The 22,953-nt window shown below is 42.2% G+C and overlaps 1 protein-coding gene and 1 long non-coding RNA gene across 2 annotated transcripts in view; one reads left to right on the top strand and one right to left on the bottom strand.

Annotated features, from left to right (window-relative positions):
* Nucleotides 1-22,953, top strand: part of cd276 (CD276 molecule) — a 70,723-nt gene that overhangs the window by 9,095 nt on the left and 38,675 nt on the right. The window contains exons 3-4 of the mRNA XM_022200460.2: nucleotides 9,591-9,941; nucleotides 13,075-13,371. Of these exons, the coding sequence (XP_022056152.1) occupies nucleotides 9,591-9,941; nucleotides 13,075-13,371 (648 nt within the window). The remainder of the gene's footprint in view (nucleotides 1-9,590; nucleotides 9,942-13,074; nucleotides 13,372-22,953) is intronic.
* Nucleotides 4,899-6,473, bottom strand: LOC127532482 (uncharacterized). The gene is made up of 2 exons (XR_007939918.1): nucleotides 5,958-6,473; nucleotides 4,899-5,840 (listed from the first exon to the last, which is right to left on the bottom strand). It is a non-coding gene; the product is annotated as an uncharacterized LOC127532482 (long non-coding RNA).

The following is a 22,953-nucleotide window of genomic DNA, read 5'->3' as shown; positions in this document are numbered from 1 at the left end:
TCGGTGATGGGAGCTGTAAGGTAATTTAAATTAACTAGCATAATTGGATAGATTGCATCTCGCGTAGTAGTCGGCAGGCACACATTATGGCAGAGCCCCAGAGCGTGAAAATAGTCCGTTCATGCCTGCATCTCTGGTGTACTTTTTAAAGGTCTACTAACTATGAATGCCCTCTTCCTGCCCTCCTTTTCTCTTCACAGCAATTGATTCTGCAGAGAGGGGACACTTTAGCCTGTGCAGAAATTCAATTTAGGGTTATTACCCCGTATCAGTGATGTTCTTGCTAATTTGATTGCGTCCAGTAAAGTATCCTTTTAAAAACAATCGAGGACAGGCTCAACAAAGATTGGTTTCGCCGCAGTGCATACATAATGACTGGTCTCTGTTGGCTTGCCTCTGTCTCGTCGTTTCCCAGCTCCTCTTTTCTCACAGTGCACTCATTGAAACAGAGTGCATTACCCAACAAGCACCTCATGATTATTTCAACAAGTCCTAAAAATGCTGCCTTGTGGGATCGTTAAAAAATTGATACGGGTAATATGCCGAGATTGCAGTTCTGGAGGGGAAGAGGGGCCTGCAGCCATATGCGAGTCTGCTGTGTGTCTAGTGGGCTGTGATGAATGGGTTGAACGGATGCTGATCTGTGCTTGGAAAGCATCACAGCTATTGGCTTGCGGCGGAAGCATCCCAGCAGCTGACACAGGGAGACCCTTACCTGCCGGGTGTTGCCTCTGTGACAAAGCGGTAGTGACGTCACTGACTGTGGCTCTGTCAGGCACACCCTGCCAGTAGCAACTTTGCTTCACTTATATCAGCCCTGGTACGTGAAACCATGAATCGCGAAAGGATATGAATCTGTGAATGAGCTAAAATTCAAAGAAAGGCAGCAACTGTAAAACACATTCCTCATTAATAAAGATTAAAGATAAAGATTACCTCCTCCGCACTGCTAATGTTTTTCGTGGACTTGAAAAACAATACAGTAATTGTGACGCATGCAAGAGGTTTGAAGATAGTATACCAAACTCTTTTTGTAGCATTGTCCACCTAATCGTCTTTGCAAATCTGACATATTTTATGCTGTCTCACACGCACAGCTGTGTGAGATTTACCCACAGATATTCAGTGTTTTTCAAGTCAGCTGACTGCGAGGGTCATTCCAAAAGCATCAGTTTGCTTTTCTTCATTCAAAAGTTCATGGTGGATTTTCACGTCTGGTTTGGATTATTGTTTTGTGCTAGAAGCCAGCTGCTTTTTAGTTTCAGTTTCCTGGCATGACATTTGAATCCAGAACTTGCGGATATTTAGTGGAATCTATTCTTCCCATTCTCCATGCAGTGTTTTCCGTGCCACTGGCTGCCTCAGAAAAACCGAATATTTGTGATTGTGAGTTTTATCTGAAAGTTTCTTTGGTCTCCCACATCTTTCCTAGACTTTCACAGTTCCCTTTCACTGCCATTTCCTAATGACATTTCAGACAGTGGAAATTGCAAGCTGGAAGGGCTTTGATATCTTTTTATAGCATACCCCTGCTTTTTACACATCAGCTAGCTTCATTTTCAGAGCTTCACTCTTGCTCAGAGGATTCCATGGCTGTTGATTGTTGCCAAAAGATTAAAAGAGTCAGATAACTTGTCAGCTCCATCTGGAATCTTTATCAACTGACAATTCTTGACCTGCTTTTAAGTCTGAAAGACTAAATTAGCAACCATTTTGCATGTGTGACAATTTTATTTTAGTTTAATTTATATAGCTTGTCTTTATCATATCTGATCCTTGTAATTGTTATTCCTTTGTCTCAAATGGAAAACACTTTGGGTCACTTCAGTTGTTTTAAATGTGCTATACAATTATTAGTGGCTTGACTAGACATGACTTCATGACCCTGCAGCTACCTTGGGATGCTCCCTTGTACATTTTCCTTTCCTTTCATCAAAGGCTCCCTGTCCCTCAAACTTGTGAGCCAGAGGCTTGCCTTTATCTGCCCATTGTTCTTCTGCCACCACTGCTGTCTGACTGCCAGAGCCTATTAAGTGGTTATTGACGGATTATGAGATGGCATACATCTATGAAGGAAGCAAGAAAGAGGAAGCAGAGATAGCGAATGAGAAAGCGAGAGAAAAAAGGAAAAATAGAGCAATAGTGAGTGCCATTGTGATTTATGACATTACTGAGAATGAACAAGTCACAGTCTCCCATATCTGCCATCACCTGCACCTTTCCCTGAGTGAGGGAACTCACACTCCACGATGGCTTCCTGGAGCAAAAATGGAAGAGATTATGTTCAGAGCTTAATGTTGAAAGTGACCCCTTTACACTGCAGAAGGCTCACTTAATCCTATCCGTATTGTGCCTCTTTTACTGAGGGACCATTTGAAAACCGCAGCCCAAGACACAGAAATCTTTGCAAATCGCTCATTTCAATCCAAACCATGCTCGCTATGCGCACACTCCCATCACTCTCTCAGTGTTTTCCAGGTGCTAATTTTTTTCCAATGGGAATATTATGGGCGTCTACATCTGCTGCTGACAGCATGAAATCAAAACCTAGCTTTCCCTTCAGACTTATACAGGGATTGGTTATATCATAAGAATAATCGGTATGAAAGGGCTCGCAGATCCTTTGAGCAAAATCCTTTGATGTTCTGGTGGTACGAAATGCCCAGAATGAAAATGTGTTGAGCTGCAGTTCCGTCCGCCAGCAGATGGGGGCAGTGTCGTAAAAGCATAATTGTCCTGCTGGTCTTGTTGCCTGACTGAAACCTACTGTCATTGCAGTCTGTTAGTATTGCACCTGTTTACTTTGCTGTGTCAATATTGCCCCTGCAATTCGCCCTCTAGTGCTGGTGCTTGATTTTCCTTACGTATGAAATCATATTAACATTTCATCCCATATTCTATGTTTCAACAGGGCTTTACCTTTTTAAACGTGTACTTATTACATTAAACAAATATCTCCACTGATTGTATAAACACCTCCATTCTCTGTTCGTTATTAGCCTGTCACCATCATTGCCTTCATGAAGAGACGACAAGGTGCCGTACTTTGCCGTACTGGTCGAACAGCGCTGAACTGATTGAAGTCATTGAGCTGGAAGAACTCGGCATTGAGTTGCATGTTAAAATATGTGTGTATGCCAGCAGGCATTGATGGAACATGCGAACTGAATCTGGAGTCAGTGGAATGTGAAAATCTGTGCAGATAGCTGCAGACATTATGAACTTGAACAATGAAGTGTGCTTGCTTGTGATGTGTGCGTTTGTGTTTGTGTGTGTCAAGGACAGTGCAAGGGCCCGGGCACCTGTGTAGCGCTGTGTATACATGTGGGTGTTTGTGTATGTGGCTGTTGCTCGTCGTGATGATGGGAACCTCTCTGCTCCAGAACAGCTTTGTGGAGCTGTCAGCAGCCATACAGGTGTAGAATATCAATGTGTTTTCTGGCCTTTGGGTGTCTGTTTCTGCATGACGCTGTCTGTGTGTACAGAACCTGATTTTGTTTGGATTTCATTGATATGGATTGATGCTTTTTATCAATACTGAAACTGACTAATGCATATACTTTTACCTGTTCCCTTCTCCACTCCTTCAACAGTGCAGCGTGACACAAAGGTAGTGATTCATTGCAATACACACATCTAGTCATCGCTTGTTTCTGCTTCTGCACGGTAGTGTTTGTGCAAAACCATTCCTCTGTTGTTGTTGAGTCAATAAATGACAGCAGGAACAAAATAACCATCATTTGAAAATCTTGCAGTATCACTCATACAGAAGTGATCTTTTTTACCATCTGCACAGTTCGCTTTTGGAGTATTTTTTCCCCATAAGAGATAAGCTGATAGGATTTCAGCAGTTTGATTCAACTCCGTACCACTGGAGCATGCTGTGATTCTGGCAAGGCTAGTTTATATGGATAGAAATTAAAGCTGATCAAAAGGGAGATTTCAGCCTTGGAGAGAAACTATATCTTTCAAACTTTTCTCAAGTTCTTACTATTAAATTAGTTTAATGTGAGTATCAAACTCTCACCCCTTTGCGGACTTGAAATATGGCTCAAGGATGATGTATGTCTGTTAATGCGTTCCAATTTTCACCAGCTTCACAGTGGAGAACAAAAAAACCAAAAAAACAAATGCCCATATTTTCCACTGCTCTGCCATCCATCTGCATACTCAGTATGTTCCAAGCTTTCGTATGTTTGTGAAAATCCAATTTCTGTCTCTCTGTTCTAACAAGTTGTATTTCATGACGGTAGTTAGGCAGTAGCTGCTCCCTCGCGTAGCACATTTATTTCTCCTTGTTGTTGATCTATGTTTAGTGGGATTAGTCTGCTTTTGTGTTAATTCCGCAGTATAAGGACGTGGCAGAAAAGTATGTCATAGATGTTTCTCATTGGAGGAACATTAGCACTTTCAGTTGGTTTTCTCACTCTTTCTCTCCATGATGTGTAAATACAATTACGCTACCATAAATAAATCATGCTCAATGTATTATTTAGTGAATATGTTATTGAATTTATCTGGTTTCCTTAATATTCCAGTGTCCCAGTAAGCCATGTTCCTATACCAGTGCCTTGGAACTTGCACATTGAAATGGGATATAGCCATTATTAATGTTTCTAATTGCACTTGTACATTGCTTGTTATGAAATGTTAAAATATCTGCCTTGGGAGAGGTCTGCATGTGTTACTGCTTAAGTGTGCCTGCTGAAGAGGCGCTAACCTCCCCTGTCTTTGATTCACCTTGCTTCATGTAGCAACCATAGCGTTTTAGTTAATGCTCACATAATCCTGTGGAGTAAATGTTGCTCCTTGAGTAGTTTATAGAAAATCTGAAGAACACAATTGCTTTGAAAATAATTAGTTTGACACTGACTAATTAAAATCAACAGTGGAGTCTGTTTAACTGTAAAACCAACACAGGTTTAATTCAGCTTTTTGAACATTTACACATCAAAATCAGTTTAATGAAAGCCTGTCTACATAATTGGATAAACTGGTGAACGCTAATAAACCCACCGCAGCTATCTAATGTGCACACATGCTGTATTAAGAGATGCATAGTGGTGCACATGTGTACACTCACCCGTCTACATCAGCTGAGACAGTGTGAGGTGTCTCAGGATTATATTTACCAACAGCCTTGCACATTGCCCTCCAAGTACCCTCCTGTAACAGCTCGGATCCACATATTTGCTGTCTCCTTGCATCCCACACTGTCTCTCAGTCTCGCAGGCAGCCTTCATGCTCACCTCATGTGCCTAGGGAGCATGCAGTTCACTATATAAAAACACGCAGTAGAAGCAAATCCGGCAGCATCCATGCCTTGCATCTCTGAGGAAAGCAGGATGGAGGGAGGTGTTGATAGTGACAAGGTGGTGGGTAGTCTTGAAAGTAGAGTGGAGAGCAGTGTGAAGATCACTTGCAGCCTTTTCTAGCCAGTCCTGTGCCTCGCTGCTAAGCGGGGCCCGTTGCCAGCGCTCGCAAAGGCTGTAATGAGTTTATTTCATGTCGGCTGTGAAAGTGCCCGTCTCTGTCTCGCAGGCACTCAAACAGAGCTGAGGCCCATAAACACAAAGTGCAGCGTGTAAATCCCCACAGCCTGACGTCTCACAGGCTGCCCTCTATGGCTTCTGAGCATCTCTTTATCGAGAGGGAGAAGGGAGAAGGGAGAAGGGAGAGGAGGGTGAGATCCTCACTTGCCCTCTGGGAAGACACGATGGGCCTGGCTACGAGGCACAGCGCTGCCCTCCCACCAAAGACAACTTGTGTTATAAGCTTTAACCTCTCCTGCTTACACTTGCCTCTTTGCAGAAAGCGTGTTTTTCATGTCGAGAGCAGACCTGAGGAGAGACGATCAAACAGGCAGCTACTGAACAGAACATGCCGTTTGTTGTAAACAGCAGCAGATCAAAAACAACCAAGTGCACAGTGATTCGCTTTGGCTCATGGTTTTTCACCTCTGACGAATAGGACATCAGATGCGTGTTTTCCATGACGTCAGTCGGCCTAGCTTGCCCTCCTCTCCTGTCCAATTCCCTCCCCTAGATGCAATGCAAAATGTTCCTCTTGTATCCTCTTTCCAGGTGCGGGTCGGAGTCTCAACACAAGGTCCCTGTGTAGATATGTATCCTCTCAGGGCCTCGGACTGAGTGGTAGGTCAGTGGTTAAAGAAGCAGTCAGTGAAAGAGGAGGGACAAGACGGTGATGTAGAATGAGAAAGGGGAGTTTCTATCTCTCTCTCCTCTCTGACATGGCTTTGGTCTGGGTTGAGGGATTAGTGTGTGAGGCTCCACCACAGCCTCTTCTTTGGCTTGTTTCCAGATATTATCTTTAAGTGTGAGCTCAACGCCAGCCTCTCTCTCTGTCTATTTCCCTCTTCCCTTCCCCCTTCGTGTATGAACTCAGTGGTGTGAGTCATCCCAGGCTGCTCGGGGAGTGATTTAATTGCTCTCTCTCCTCCTCCTTCAACATGCACGTCTCGGAGAGGACTGTCACTGACCCTCCACTCTTACAAAAAACACCAGCGACCTATTCATTGCTGCAAAGGTTGGGCTACCTCCAAAGCTAGCAAAAATACACACTCCAGAAATTTGCTCAGTTATCCCTATTGATGGTGACACAATACCGCCTGCTTCTGTCATGCTTTGCTGTGATAACTCTTCTGTATTGTGTAGCCCTGCTGAGTGAATGTGGGCACAATATGGGGAGATGGAAAACCCCCACAGCAGCAGAGGAGCTTTTGTAATCACAGTTTAGGAAAAAGCCTTCTGCCATTTTCTCTGTGAGTGAAGAAGAGTAGTTTTTTGACTAGTTGGTATGAACACTTTGATTTGTTTGTGGTCAAAATCGTACAGCAACATTTTCAGTCAGAATGAAGTAATACCAAGCTATTAGCTTGTGTATAGGTATGTTGGATTATGATAGCGGCAGCACACAGTTTTGTTTGACAGTTTTCATGTTTTCTGTTTCTATTTGAATCTCTTTTCACTTTCATATTTAGATTAGATAAACTCACTCTATTCACCTTGAAGGGCTTTTCAAGAGCCGTTTAGGCCCCAGTACTTGGGCTTGGGTAGAGTATATTGCACTGGCATAAATCTGTGCCTTTCTGTCCTCCTTCACTACATTTGTGTGGTTAGACAGTAGGTGGCACTGTTCCTGCAGATAAGTTGGTTGGTGGGGGCGTGATGTGGAGAGGCCACCTTGCTGGCATTGGCTGAATGTGATTGAAAATAGGACTGCCTTGACTTAGCAGTACCCATCCATATATGAACCCTCTCAGATGAAAGACTTGTTTGTTGTTAATAGGGGAAGTAATTATTGCACCTCTGCAGCAGTCAACTCTCCTTCATAGCAAAGTGATTCAACATCGACATTGACTGTGTGATAGACAGAGCTCAAAAAGGGGTGAGGAGGCTAAAATGCCACTCTGATTATAACAATTAAAGAGGCTGAACATGAAGTAGAGTGTATTGCTCCAGGGGCCGAGTGGCTTTTTTTCTCCCCTGTGATGCTGATGAGTGTCTCACAGTTGTATAACAGCAGACAGGGATCAATGGAGAATGCTGACTCTTGAGAATACTATGGATGTACTCTAGACTGCCTGAGATGGCTACTAATCCAGAATGATTATGCAGTGTACACTTTGCTTTCGGTCTAGTCTAGACAAACAATGCATGCAGGTGCACAGATTCCATTCAGTTCAATTCAATTCAGTTTTATTTATTCATAACATATGCGATCTCAAGGTGCCTCACATAGAAAGGCAAAGGTCTTGTAAATCCAACATATCCAAAATTTCCTTTGGAGTTCATTTGAGCAATGTCTTTATCAAGAGTGGGAAGAAAGCACTTAACTATAACACGAAGAAACCTCCAGCAGAACCAGGCTTAGGGAGAGCAGCCACCTGCCTCGACCAGTTAGTGTGAGGGTAAAGAGGAGCGAAAATCAGACAGTAGATTGAAGCAGATGATGAATAAGACTACAATAAACATTGTTTACAAGGGCATACAAATGTATAGAGAAAAAGAGTAGAAGAGAGGTGCTCAGTGCATCATGGGAAATCTCCCAACAGTCTAGGCCTATATCAGCATAAATAAGGAATAGTTCAAAGTCACCTGGCTCAGTCCTAACAATTACCTCTATCAAAAAGGAAAGTTATCAGAAAAAAAGAAACAAAGGGCATCTGTTCCCGGACCCATACTGAGAATGGGCTCCACAGAAGAGGAGCCTGATATATGCCTCCTATTCAGGTTTTGGAACCTCCAAGAATCCCAAGTAAATCTGCATTCTGATAGCAAAGTGGTCTGTTGGGATAACATGGCACCCTAAGGTCTTTAGGATAAGATGAGGCTTGGCCATTAAGGGCTTTGTATCTTTGGAGAGGGATTGTAAATTCGATTTTGTGGCCCAGTGTCTTGAAGATTAAACGGGAGAAATATCATCTTTCGTGCTGATTCTTGTCAAAACTGTGGCTGCAGCATTTTGGATGAGTTGGAAGTTTTTAAGAGATTTTTTTTGGGACATTCTGCTATTAAGGAGTTACAATAGTCCAGTCTTGAAGTAACAAATGAATGGACTACTTTTTCAGCATTACTCTGAGACAGGATGTTCCTGATTTTGACCATATTGTGCAAGTGAAAAGGTGCCATCCTGCAGATCATATCCTGATCAAAAATAACCCTGAAATTCCTCACAATAAAACTGAAGGCCAATGTAATATCATCCAAAGTAACTGTTTGATTAGATACTATGTTTCAGAGGTTTTTAAGGCCAAATACAATAACTTCAGTTTTATATATCTATATCTATACCTATATATATATATACACACATACCCCCCCCCCCCCCCCCCCCCCCCCCCCCCCCAACAAAACACACACACTGCAGTTATTTCCCATCACCAGCACCACCATCAGATTTTTTGAGCTTTGGGTAGCGATTAAACTGAATCTATACAGATGTTGTTGCCTCCGTTGCTGACTTTCAGTGCTCTGAGCCATCGCCAGGAGGCAAAGCCTATAGGAACACAAACAAAGTCCTAATGCTTACCTCCAGATCCCCCCTCTTCTTCCCTCGCTCCTTCATCCAGTCTCACCCGCTCCATGCTACCATGTTGCACAAACAAAGTCGATGTTTCTGAAGCAGTCGCAGCATATATTTCAAAATGCTGCATTGATTTTGTTTTCAAAGACATTCAAATTTGAGTAGGTGTCAGTCTGTCACATTTGAACACAGCACACCGAATTAATGCTGTGATTCAGTGAGTACTGTATGTTTATTCCAAACCCGGGCCAAATAATATTTACTACCATTATTTATTGTATAGCTTAGACTACCAAGGTGATAAAGGGATGATGTTTGGCATGCAAGGCTGATATTCTGAAGACTTTCGAGTTTGGGTGTTTGCTGGAAAGAACTTCTTTAAGTCCATTCTATGCATTTTTCACCAGTTGGTTACTTTAGATTCTCCAGCATACAGCAAAAGCATAGTCTTTCAGTAGATAATAACTCTATCACTACTATTATTTTTTTCATTTCGGTGTGTTTTCCCCTAATTGACATCAGTTGTCCCTTGCTCTCTCTTGTAGCTGTGATGGAATTGCAAGTACCGGAGCAGCCAGTAGTGGCGCTTTATGGCAAGGACGTCACACTCAACTGCTCCTTCAGCCACGCCAGCCCCTTCAACCTGTCTGATCTGAGTGTCTTCTGGCAGCTGACAGACACCAAACGCAATGTGCATGGGTACTGGGAGGGACACGACCAGCTGGTGGACCAGGCAGAGAGCTTTGCCAACCGTACCAGCCTGTTCCCTGCCCAGCTGGGCATGGGCAACGTTTCGCTCCTGCTAAGCAGGGTGGTGGTGGCTGATGAAGGCAGCTATACCTGCTTCGTCAAGGTGCAGGACTACGGCAGCGCTGCTCTGTTGCTGCAGGTAGCTGGTAAGTCAAGCTGTGATGCCTATGACATACATAAAAACAAGACTACGCCCATGGAATGGGAAGACTAATGTCACTGTAGAAAGTAGATAGACACTTGCAAAAACCTACAGCCCTAACCAATAGCAGGGTTGCAAATTAGCTTTAGCCCAGCAGCATACATTTTAAATACCCTCAAATTAAAGGTGAAAGTCTGCACTTGATTTCAAGTCCATTGTGGTGGTGTACAATATCCAAATATTTATGGACCTGACTGTGTATGTGTATATATATATTTCTAATATATATGTAATTTTAAATGAAGCACATTACAAATCATTGATCAGTCATTTCAGTCGAGGCAAAGAATACAACCTTAGTCTAACAGTAGCCCATACCACAGTGTGGCATTTTTTAGGTTTCATAATTAACTGAATCATTAAATAACTAGTTGGGAAATTCATGTAGGTATCAGGTGTATATTCATAAAAATGTTCATTAAGATGTTAATAAAAATACAGATTAATTCCCTTTTGTGTTGAGATTTTTAGTTTATGGTGTGGGGCAAGCTGTAAAAATGCTGCAACCTACATTTCCCATAATGTAGATACATAAATGCCCTCATCTTTCAAATTCTACCGATCAGGCAGAACATTATGACCACTGACAGGTGAAGTGAATAACATTGATTATCTCTTCATCATGGCTAGACGACTGGGTCAGAGTATCTCCAAAACTACAGCTCTTGTGGGGTGTTTCCGGTCTGCAATTGTCAGTGTCTATCAAAAATGGTGCAAGAAAGGGGTGATCTGGGGACAAGGTCATGGGCGGCCAAGCCTCATTGATACACGTGGGAAGCAAAGGCTGGCCCATGTGGTCCAATCCAATAGACAAGCTACTGTGCATCACAGTTTGTTGCATATGGGGCTGCATAGCCACAGACCAGCCAGGATGCCCATGTTGACCCCGTGTACCGCCGAAAGTGACAATAGGCACGTGAGCATCAGAACTGGACCATGGAGCAATGGAAGAAGGTAGCCTAGTCTGATGAATCATGTTTTCTTTTACATCACGTGGATGTGCGGGTGCGTCGCTTACCTGGGGAACTCATGGCAGCAGGATGCACTATGGAAAGAAGGCAAGCTGGAGGAGGCAGTGTGATGTTTTGGGTAATGTTCTGCTGGGAAACCTTGGGTCCTGCCATCCATGTGGATGTTACTTTGGCACATACCACCTACCTAAGCGTTGCTGCAAACCATGTACACCCTTTCATGGACACAGTATTTTGTGATAGCTGTGGCCTCTTTCAGCAGGATAATGCACCGTGCCACAAAGCAAATATTGTTCAAGAATGGTTCGAGGAGCACAGCAATGAGTTTGAGGTGTTGACTTGGCCTCCAAATTCAACAGATCTCAATCCAATCCAGCATCTGTGAGATATGCTGAACAAACAAGGCCGATTCACGGAGGTCCTACCTCACAACTTCCCGGACTTTAAAGATCTGCTGCTAGCATCTTGGAGCCAGATACCACAGCACACCATCAGGAGTCTAGTGGAGTCCATGCCTCGATGGGTCAGGGTTGTTTTGAGAGCAAAAGGACCAACATAAGATTAGGCAGGTGGTCATAATGTTTTGCCTGATCTGTGTATATGCCCCAAATTTTTAATGTTAACATCACATTTAGGTATATCCAATGATATCATCCCTTAGGAATGTTTGAGTGCAATATAATTAATCCATATTTCCTCCTGATAACTAAACAAACTAAGAAATACATTTAGTTTTAGTGAGCCATTCTGTACAGTATCTTCATTACATCGACCACATAATGGGCACATACGCACTAATAGTGTGCAATAAATGTGTCACACATTTAACTATGTTGGAGGTGATATAGGATCATTTCCTTTCATGAGATGTAAACAGGTGATTAACAGCTTCCTCGGGGATGCTGAGCTGCGTTTTTGGTCAATAAGCACCGATTGTGGTCTCTGTCATGGTCAATATCTGCTGACTTTGATTATTAGCTGTTGTTACGGTCAATCAGCTATCACTAACATCTTCTCTGCTGTTTGACTGCATTGCCCATCTTCACAGCTGAGAGCCTTTTATTTATTTATAATGATACTGTGTGCCTTTCCCTCCTTCTCACATTAACATTTCTATATCTCTTGTGAGATTGTTCCTGTATCCTCCAAGGATGAGTGTGTATTAGGCGGTGTTAATGAATAACATTTTTTTTGTCTCTGCTGGGGAAAGGGAAAACAGTGTCTCCAACAGTGACAAAGTGGTTCCATTTTATGCATTAGATTTATAGATATTCTATTTTTAGCCAGCATTTACAGTTAACATTGTGGAGTTCCGTCATACTATGCTGGGAGAAAATGAAAGGAGGCCTCGTCGAAAATCTGTCAGTCAGTCAAATGGACAGCTGGGGAAGTTACTGTGTACCACACTAAATCTATCTGTGTTGAGAGTCCACTTTTCAAAAAGCAGCTCAGACAAACTTATTTCATCTCGCCCTCAGCTCCACCCCATTGTTTGCTGTGCAATGATTGGCTCTGGGAATACAGCAGCCTTTTTTTCAGTCACCTCTGTGCTCATGTTTTAGCTCAAGGGATTGGAAAAGTGTGGTTCCAGCCGAGGCTGACGACTCTCCCCTCACCTCCGCCCTTCTACACTCTTTTCCGTGCCATAGCCCGAGTCGTCCCAAATCTCTCAGCCTGCCAGTTTTTTTCCCAGGCCTGCCCACCTCCTACTCCTTGCTTGCACCGTATTTTCCTTTCAGGGAGTGGCTCAGTGCTTTGGCTCTCAGGAGAGAGCAGCGATAGAGTGTAGGGATGCAGCATCAGGATGTGCTGCAGATGCTGTCTGTGTCTGTGGGATCTTAAGCACTGTGTTATGCTAAGCTCCCTAAATATAATTAAGAATTTAATGGGAATCATGTCAAACAGTTCCCAGGGTGACACTCACTGCAGAGAATCTAAAACTAGCAATTCTGCTCTCTTATTGTCTCCTTATCCTCACCCATCCTTACCCATTCCATTCCACTGTCCCCCCCCCCCCCCCCCCCCCCCCCCCCCCCCCCCCCCCCCCCCCCAACTCCTCACCCCTCTCCTTCCCTTCTTTCTGTGCACTCCGCCTCTTTTTCTCAGCCACCTACTCCAAGCCTGTGGTGACTTTAGATCCTGAATCCAACCTGCGGCCAGGCGACGAGGTGGCCTTGACTTGTGTGGCCTATGGAGGTTATCCTGAGGCCGACGTCATATGGCAGGATGGAGCCGGGCGCAACCTGACCGACAATATCACCACATCAGTGGTGGCCAATGAGGAAGGGTTGTTTACTCTAAACAGCATTCTGCGGGTCGTGCTGGAACCCAATAGCACCTACAGCTGCCAACTGATCAACCCACTGCTGGGCGAGGAGGGCAACGCCTTCGTCACAATCACAGGTGAGAGTGGGTCTTCATCTCTCTCTCTTTAGAATGGGCCTCTGTGCCTTTCACTCAGTATTGTCCCCTCCTTTCATGTGCAAGGTAAACAAGCTAATATTCACTGGCTTCATGCAGTGTTTGACTGTTTCTAGCTCAGACTAATCTTGTTTTCAGTCATGCATATGCAGAGTCTCTTATTAAAGTCTTGTATGCTTTTGTGAATCAATCTGTCCGTTGAATTTTCTGCTGTGGAGGCTTAACTTTTTTCTTTGTCTTTCCAACTCACAGTAAAGCTGCAAAGAAATGAATGAGAAATAATGAAATGTCCAATTATGGTCCAATAACCATAACCCATCAGTTCTTGTGCATCGTTAAATTAGATCAGTGGGTGATTATTTCCCTGAGGATAGTCAAATAGCTGTTCATCACATATTTCATAAGGCAAAACAGTAATGAAAGAATGTGCAAGAAACAGTGATTGGTGTCCTAGCAGCTGTCTGCAGGAAATGTTTGCTAACCAGGAATTAGATGGATATGTTTGCCTTTCTCTGATTGTTTGATGTAATCTTGAGTTCCATGTGTGACAGTACATTTGTAATAGGTCTAATGGTCTCCTCAGCCCTCCCGCCACCACCCACCGCCCATGTCCCCCTGGCCCTGCTGGTGTACTCTGTGTGTTAAGTGCAAGGAGAGTACCGTGTAAGGTGGGCCAAGGCTGGGTCTCTAATGGGAGCAGCACTGTGTGAAATGGCTCATAAATAAGTAGAGGTGGCCCAAGCCTGCACTCTCTACTGAAGCTGTTGCTGGAGCTCGGGCTGTTGAGGCGGAGGTCGAGGCAGAGGTCAGAGAGTGCTGCTCCACTGGGCTGGGAAATGACTGTGCTGTCTGGAAACAGGATGGCCGATTGGCAGGGCTGGACGACTCAGGGAAGGTGGCCTTTCTAACAGTTTGGTTGGCCTCTTTCAAAACAGCACAGATAACCAGTCAGAAGTGGGAGTAGAAAGGTATTAAACACATGGTGAGAATGAAATACGGCTGTGAAGTAACTGTTAAAATAGTCTTTGGCTGCTATTACTCCTCTCCTTCTGCTAGATTGATGTACTATTTTTGGCTTTTGGAAAAAGATATGATGGTGTTATTACCTCATGCCAGTTTTTTGTGTCTTCTATTTCCCCTCCATAAATGAGACTCTTTCATTTTGAAAAATGCTGATTGAGTCATCTGGATTGGTGACTTAGATGGTCATGCATTTGGTCTTTTTCCCAGGAGAGGGGAGTTGATGTGAAATCATAACGATGTTTTCAGTTTTTCCCTTTTTCGCCGCACTATGGAGAGTAAAAATAATCCCATTAACCTTCATTCTACCAACATATTTAAGAACTACCGACTGGGATCCCCAGAGACCCTAAGAATAAACCACTATAAGAAGCAAACATCATCGCAAAATGTTAACTAATATCTTCAAAAAATATTATTATGTATGTCGTTAATGTCATCTAAAGAAATGGGTTGCTATTATTTTAGGAAAGGTGCCAGTGATTTGAATATAGTTTAAAACAAAAATAGATGCTTTTCTTTAATACAAATTGCTGCTTTTATCCCAAGTACAATCAACAATCGTGCTTAAACCCTTTTAAAGCTAAGCTTTGATACTGCTATCATTTAATTTTCAGTAATTTCAAGTACACATTATCTGTGTTCTATTTTTATGACTCAAAACTCAAGCAATGCCAAATATGGCCAGCTTTGATCTGCTTTGTCATTTGTTGTCTAAAAAAACAACACTGATGTCATTCAAAAGTACTTTATAGAGATATGGTCTGGAATTATTACAGCTAAACTCACATCTAGGAACAGAGCAAACCTTGTCAAATAGTTGTCCTTAAATACCCCTACTTCCCGGCATATTTGTGTCTTTTGTCACACTCACACCATGTCCTGATTGTGCTGTGACTGCACGTCAGTCGTATGCATGATACACTGTTTGAGACTTATCTTACACAACAGAACATGAACATTTAATTTTTAATTTTGTAGTCATTAATCACTTTGTTCTGAATTTCCGTGTTGTATTTCTGACTTGAAGAATCATTTTATTTTCAGAAGAGCAGTATTTAGGGTTGTAGACTGAGCACATGAGGGAGAGAGACAGTGACCCTGCTCCCCCTGAGGGTTTGTGATTCGTTATATTAAGAATGGTGGTGCATGATAAAGTCAGTAATTCATTCCTTTTTGAAAAATAATCTGGATGCTTTTTACTGTGGTCATCACATTGGTTATTTTTTTAAAAAGTGCCAATTATAGCAGAAAGAGAAAATAACGATATGAAATCATTAGAAACAACATAACCCTCTAAAACATGAAAAATTGTATTGCTAGTAGAAAGCTCTAGAAAGATGCCTGTGAGGTCTGCGGGTACAATGAGGGTTTAGCCAAATCTTTTAACTCTTGAGTCTGGTAGCTGATGTGAATGTGGGCAAAATCACTGACAGCCAAAAATACTGTGATGATGGGCCTTGAGCATACTTGTATTACAGCAAATAGTCATGAGATAAGCATGGGAGAGGCCAAACAATGTTGTTCTAATCTTAAACCATCTTATTATTTGATGGCTTCCAACCGACAGTAATACTAGAGTTTTGGGAGATGGATACTTGGAGCATCAAATACAATATTAAAACTGTTTTTATAGGCTTTGATTGTCATTTCTGTTAGCCAGAATGTCATGGTCCTGTTGTTAATCAGCGTGAACAGACCCAGTCAGAGGAATCAACCATCAGAGAAACAGACTGGGAAAAAAAGACGCTTGGCTAAAGAGTGCTGGAGCTGTTGAAGTGTGATGTAGTAAAGACTCAAAGAGGGACAGCAAAAGAAGCAAATCCACAAATAAACTGGGAAGAACCCTTAATTAAAGCAGTGGTGATTGTGGTTTTCAGCAAATGGGTGCACATGAATAAGAGTAATTTCTCAGTAGGAGCGCCAGCACAGCTTGATGATGGCCCAAGTTGTTAGTAAACACACAGAAGATTTATAGTATTTTGTGTGGCACGATACAAGGGGGCTTGTTTGAAATGAAAATGTATTTGCATTTGTTTACAACAGCTGGTGTGTGCTTAACAGTTTCTGTAATTAATTTTGACCCAGCAGAACTCTTCTGCTGGAGTAGCAGAGTGTGCCGAGCTTGAGTTGATATAGCGAAGGCACTCGCTGTATACACTTACAAACAGAGCACACTACACTCAGGCAGCGGCGAATCCTATTATAAGAATGGGGGAAATCTGCTTAAAATTCTAAATAGACTATGAAAGTGGGAAGAAAAAAAAACAGAGTAAGAAATGGGAGAGTCAAAAAGAGAGAGAGGGAGAGAGATGGGGGAGAGGGAGAGAGTGAACAAGCATGTTAAAATTTCACACTCTTCTCAATCTCTGATTGAAAAATTACAATAGTAATACAAATCTGCCCCAGGCAGAACAGGAGTTTGACAAGGTTAATTTTCAGAAAATGAACCCTTTACCGACACTAAGCAGAGCACTATGCGGTCTGGCATGGGCTACACGTTGAGGGTATGTGTAGAGTCATCCATGTTAATCTTACCTTTTTAAATAGTCACTACCAGTTTAACTATACCACCAAAAACATCCTGACTGTCAATATTGTATTCACAGGGCAGACGCACAGTGCTATCAGACATCTCATAGACAGCTATGCAAGTAAACAAAGCCTCCTGGTGCTGGTCAGTTTTTAAATGGAGCTCTTGAACGGGGAGTGTTTTTGTGTTGCTGGGATATTGATAGATTTGCAGAGCGAAGCAAGGCTTAGGTGCGGGGAGACCCACAGGAACAGCTGGTATTAATGAACAGTCAAATGATGGAAAGGAGCAGCTTCAGTCCTCAAATGAACCGTGGCCTGTGTGCTTGCTGGACAATGTGTTTGTGTACTAACACCTCCTCCCGTCCTCCTTCCCCTGTCTTTATGCCTCATACTGTCTCACCCTCCCAGCATCCTCTGGCCACTTTGTTCTGCTCAAAAAGAATAATGTTTTTGGAGGTTTTGGGGATCAAGAGTCTGGATCCTACTTTTCCTGATCCTTTTCTGAACGTGGAGCTTTAGCGATGTATCCCATCTACTGGAGCTGTGTGATTGGTGCAGTGTGTTGTCTGATGGCCGGGTTTCAGGGCCTGTCACTGAACACCCCCTCCAGCACCACCCCCACTCCGTCTGCTTGCTCTCTCAATGAGGATGGCGCCATTTCCCCGGCATCGCTCTGCTGGCACAGCATTTACAGTGAAAAGTGTGCGGATGGAGATAGAGTGAGGAAAGGAAGGAGATAGAGAGATGAGGCAGGGAGATAGAGAGAGGGAGCTAAGGAGGCATGGTTAGGAGGGGCCAGAAGTGGATGACAGAAAGCAAGATGAAAACGACAACATTTGCTGAGCTCAGAGTTGTGGCCTGATGGGCTTGAGGTGGACTCACTGATGAAGACAGAGACCACCCCCATCTGGTGTAGAAGATTTTCTTCCGAATTTACTATCTAGCTGCCGTTCTCTGGCTCTCACTGGACATCTAAGTCCTGTCTGTGTGGCATTGGCATGTTTCCCCCAAATTTGTGTGGGTGTCCTGCACATGTTATGATTTCCTCACACATTCAAAAGATGTAAGTGGATAAAGAGACAAGAAATTTATTTTTTCCTATAGTTACGTTTGACTTTCTAATGACTTTCTGCATTTGCTAGTCCAAAAGACTGAATGTTGGCTAAGATAAACCATAGATTCTATAATATATACTGTATATAAGATGGAGAAAGCTTTCAAATCTAAAAAGTGAAACTAGTAGAGATAGAGGTCTATGGCCCTACTTTTCTCCTGACTAGTTACCCGTGTAAACATTTTCTTAATGAGCTTTTGGTCTCAATCACTGGTTTCAATTGTCTTTTAATACAGCATGGTGCTCATTTTTTGACCTATGGTCCTATTTTGAGTACAATAGACAATCAAACAGGGTCAAATCCACCCTTCGCTTGCTTCAAAAGACCAAGGTTTGCGATGGCCAAATGGTAAACTGGAGTCTTCAAAGCGGTAATTGACAAACCAGTGTGTGACTTCACAGTGACTTTATCCATCTTTGATATAAAGTCTATTGGATACACATCTATGAATTAGGGTTAATATTAATGGAAACAATACCCACACATGTATATTGAAACTGTATTTGGTCCCTTTGATCATTACTTCTGTCCGTACTAGTCCAAATGAAATACCCTCCCAATGGGCGTCTTTCAGAGTTATAAATGCATCTTGATGCAAATTTCCCTCTTTGTGCTACTGTTTCTCAACCACAGCTCAGTTCAAGGAAGCAAGCAGTAATTTTGTTACTAAAAACACTATAGAAGATAAGGGACAAAAAGACACATTTTCAGAAGTTAATACTTTCCGCTGATAAATGACATGATTACATCTGTGAGGATAAACTTCCATTGGTGTGCCCATAGGTGGCACAATTGATGCTGACTGGGCCTAGTTTTATTTGCTGTGCATCAACCCCACTGTGTCCTTGCTTGTCAAATGGATTTTTAACCAACTGTCATGGACCCTCACCCAGCCTGACTTTGCTGCTACTATTAATCTCCCTTGAATCTCTTAGAGCCCACACTCTAAGGGATAGCTCAGCTCAGTCATGAAAGGCCCTTGTGTGAGAATAAACATGGTCACTTAAAATCACACTGTACTTCTCCTCCCATGTCTTCTACACGAAATACTAACGTTTCCTCAGATCCTTCTAGTTTCCTTTTGACCTCACCAGTTTTCTTCAAAGTCTTTTGTAAGCCAGCTTATTCTTTTCTAGGTGTAACACTATTTTTGTCTGGGGTATTTCCCCAAGGAGACTGTGTTTTTTATTGTATGACTGTGAAACACATGCATTCTAAAGCAACCTTCACGGGGTATATCAAGGTTATAAAACATCTTTAATTGCCATATAAACATTGACCTTTGTCATGAAATGGACTGTAACACAGGTGCAAATGGTAGGTAGTCTGTATGAGAACATTCAACCATTTACGAGCATTTTTTTGTTATTTTTTTGTTTTTAGTATCATATGTGTGCCAAGTTGCGTCATGCCCCTTTTTATGGCTCTGCACCAGCGACAGCTGTGGCTGGAGGCATTATGTTTTCAGAACGTTTGTTCTTCCGTCCACCTAATTCTCATGAGTGCGATATCTCAGGAATGCCAGGAGTGAATTGTTTCAAATTTGGCACAAATGTTCACTTTTACTCACAGGTGACCTGAATAAAATTTAATAGTCAACATTCACAGTGAACACATTGTGCACCATACAGTATTTCACTTGATTGGATACTAAATTGGTGGCTCCAGCCTTAGGTTCCCAATGTAAAACTGTGGTGATTATATAGATTTTCTGTGCTGCAGGGTTGAAGATGTCTTTTGATGGTCCCACATTTTAGAATTTGTTGCATATTTGAAGCAATATCCAAACTTGAAGCTTTGTCTGCTATCAGAATTGTCTTTATAAACCAAGCATGCATGCACTTAGGAGGAATTTGACTCTGCTTCTTAGTCCTCTGGGAGAATTTACACACTAATACAGTGTATACAAACCAGGACAAGAACATTATAGCTCAAGTCAAGTCAAATTAGTGTTATTTATATATTTTCTATGTCACAGATAATTGAAAAAAATATTTGTCTCAAAAGGGTTTCACAATCTGTACAGCAAACGTCTCCCCATATGTTATTCTATGGAATTATATTGTATATTTCAGTATGGTTGTTGCTTCCATTTCATTAAAAAAACACCTAATACATGTTTACTCCAAATTTCTTCAAAGTCCTCACTGCATGTATTATATGTGTCTGAATAGACATAGATATAAATTGTAACTTCACTGGTTGGTGGAGGCATACAACCACAAGGCGGTAATTCTAGTTTCACACTGTGTTATTATGTCTTCTGAGCTTAATCCTGACATCACGTTGCCTTCTAAATAGCTACCTGCCACGTTCACCCAACCTATGCAGCAGCTATTCCTCTGTTGTTTCAAAGCAGTCTCTCAATGAGTGTTTTCACAGAATATCGTCATACACATTATTTTCCTGTCTCCACGCTAATGACAGATGTGGCGGCAGGTATTATATTTTCGGCTTGTCTGTGGGTCTGTCTCTAGTCTCATGAGCACAACATCTCAAGAACATCTCGAGGGAATTTCTTCTGATTTGGCACAAATGTTCAATTTGTCTCAAGGACAGACTGATTAGATTTTGGTGGTCAAACATCAAGGTCCCTGAGCCGTCACAAAACTTATGACCAAGAATAGACATGAAATTATGACAAAATTTCACGCAAATGTCTAATAGAACAAAATCATGAAGTGATCTCATTTCATATCCAAAATGTCAAAAGTCAACCTCACTATGACATCCTAGCATATTGAAAAAAAAAACACATTTTGGCAGTTATTAAATGCCACAACTCAGCAACAGACAGGGACATTGTGACAATATTTTATGTTGGATTAGATCTTGAGTGTCCACCTTGAAACTGAGTTATTTACAATTTCTAGAGGACAACAGGACAACAACAGGACAGACATGGAGGTAAACTGCAGCATGACTGGTTAGCAGTCATACAACAGCATGGCAGTAATTTAACTTTTCCCCAAAATGTCTGCAAATATTTTTGGAAATGTATTTATCTACCTCAAATTAAAATAAAAGCATTGCTGTGCTGTAATTGCCATAGCTGGAAACAGAAAGATGCAGTGAGCTACTAGTTCGAATGTTCTCTTATTAGAGTAACTGTTGTGGTGAAATTGCAGTAATTCTAATTCATCATGGGATATTTTCCTAGCATGTTTGTGCCTTTTTCTCATTGGATCGCCAATCAAAAGCGCTGTCAATCAAATCATATTTTGTCTCTAGCTTCCATAAACTACCACTGTACTGGTCCTTGTTCTGGACTGAACATGGACTAATTTAAATACAATTAACTGAGCCTTCAGAGGAATAGAAAACAGCAGTATAAATGAATCTGTTGTCAGTAGAGCAGCAAGCAGGCAACTTTCTCGACCAAGCGCTGTATTAATTAGTGTCCAGCGTACAAACAGGCCTTCTTTCTCTTGCTGAATGCACGCTCTGTCTTATCAGGAGCCCAACTAGGGAAAACAACCAAATAGACAGATGAAGTAGTGTAGGCAATCTAAAATATATTCAGGTAGGCAGCAATGGCACCATTGTAAGACCATTAATTCCTATCAGGATTATTAACTGGGGCCACTTGCTGCTGTCAGTGCTTTAAGACGTTTGAACGTCCTCTTCTGGGCCTTCAGCATAGGAAATTTTATCCCTGTATTATGGCCTGGGCAATGATATTTGTCATGCTCCCAGTCTTACTTTTAACAGCTCAGAGGGATTGTTGAGTTAGATTCAGTTGTGGCCAGTTGCCGGTCTGTGTGCTGCTCTTTTAGAACAGTACAATCACCAAGATAAAATGAGCTCCTTTCCTCTGTGCTGGGATTTATTCTCCCTTTATTAGCAGCCACTCTTCCATCTACACTTTTTAGCATTAAAGTTAGTGTCAGCGATTTTAATCCAATACACTTTTTGTTGAATTCAGTGAATATCTCCTCATGGTCCACTAGCTGTCTGTACTGTGCGTGCACTGAAAAACAATTGCTGTTCGTACGCAGCCCTGGCTTTGTAAAAAAATAACAACATATAGAATCCTGTGCACAATTGTGCTCATGCCAATGTCAGGGAAGGAAAAGGCGGTGAGAGGGACAATAAATCTGACACGTTAACTCTCTCGATATGCTAACTACATAAATGTTAATCTTTCTCTTACATTGTAGATGTCACCTTTACAAGCTTATGTCGATGTATTTTTCTTTTCCACAATTAAAAGCTTCATTGATATAATGTTTGCTCATTGATCGCTGTATGTTCTGCATTTGCGATGTACGAAAAAGTTTGGCAATTTTGAATTTATTCCAATTTAGATAGGCTTTAGTAGTATGAAGCATTCAAGAAATATTACCAAATCAGTTTTGTCGTCCCTGTGTGTTAACATACAGAGTACATTTATGCAGCCTGTGTATGTATGTCTTGTTTTTATGTTTGTCTGCATGAGTAGACCGTGCAGTGTTTGTTCCTGTCTGTTGTATGTCAAAGTCTGTTTAATCAAAAATAGGGTGCATCTTTGCCATCATAGCAAGGCAGTATGACGTTTCCCCACTGCCATCTTCCCACAAACAGCAGTCTGACATCTTTATGTCTGTTCCCGCCTGGTGGAAACCTGTCTCTCTCTGTCCTCCCTGGCTTTCCTTTTCAGGACACTGTATTTATGATGGCAGTAAACACACAAAAGCCCTCTTTTGTTATTGATCGGGCTCATTTTGATTTGGACTCACAGCAAGGACTATCATTGGGACCGGTGGGGCCCTGCAGTGTACATTTCACACAGCTCCCTCCAAATCCTGTAAGAGGGATTGGTTTCGGGAGGTCTGTCATCAGTCTTGGCTTCACGATATGAAATCATATTAGTTTCAGCTTTTCAGAGTTGCTGGGAGAATAGCCACCCACAAAT

Source organism: Acanthochromis polyacanthus, chromosome 2 (genome assembly GCF_021347895.1).
Source record: "Acanthochromis polyacanthus isolate Apoly-LR-REF ecotype Palm Island chromosome 2, KAUST_Apoly_ChrSc, whole genome shotgun sequence".
Lineage (NCBI taxonomy): Eukaryota > Metazoa > Chordata > Actinopteri > Pomacentridae > Acanthochromis > Acanthochromis polyacanthus.
This window is presented reverse-complemented; position numbering and strand designations above follow the sequence as displayed.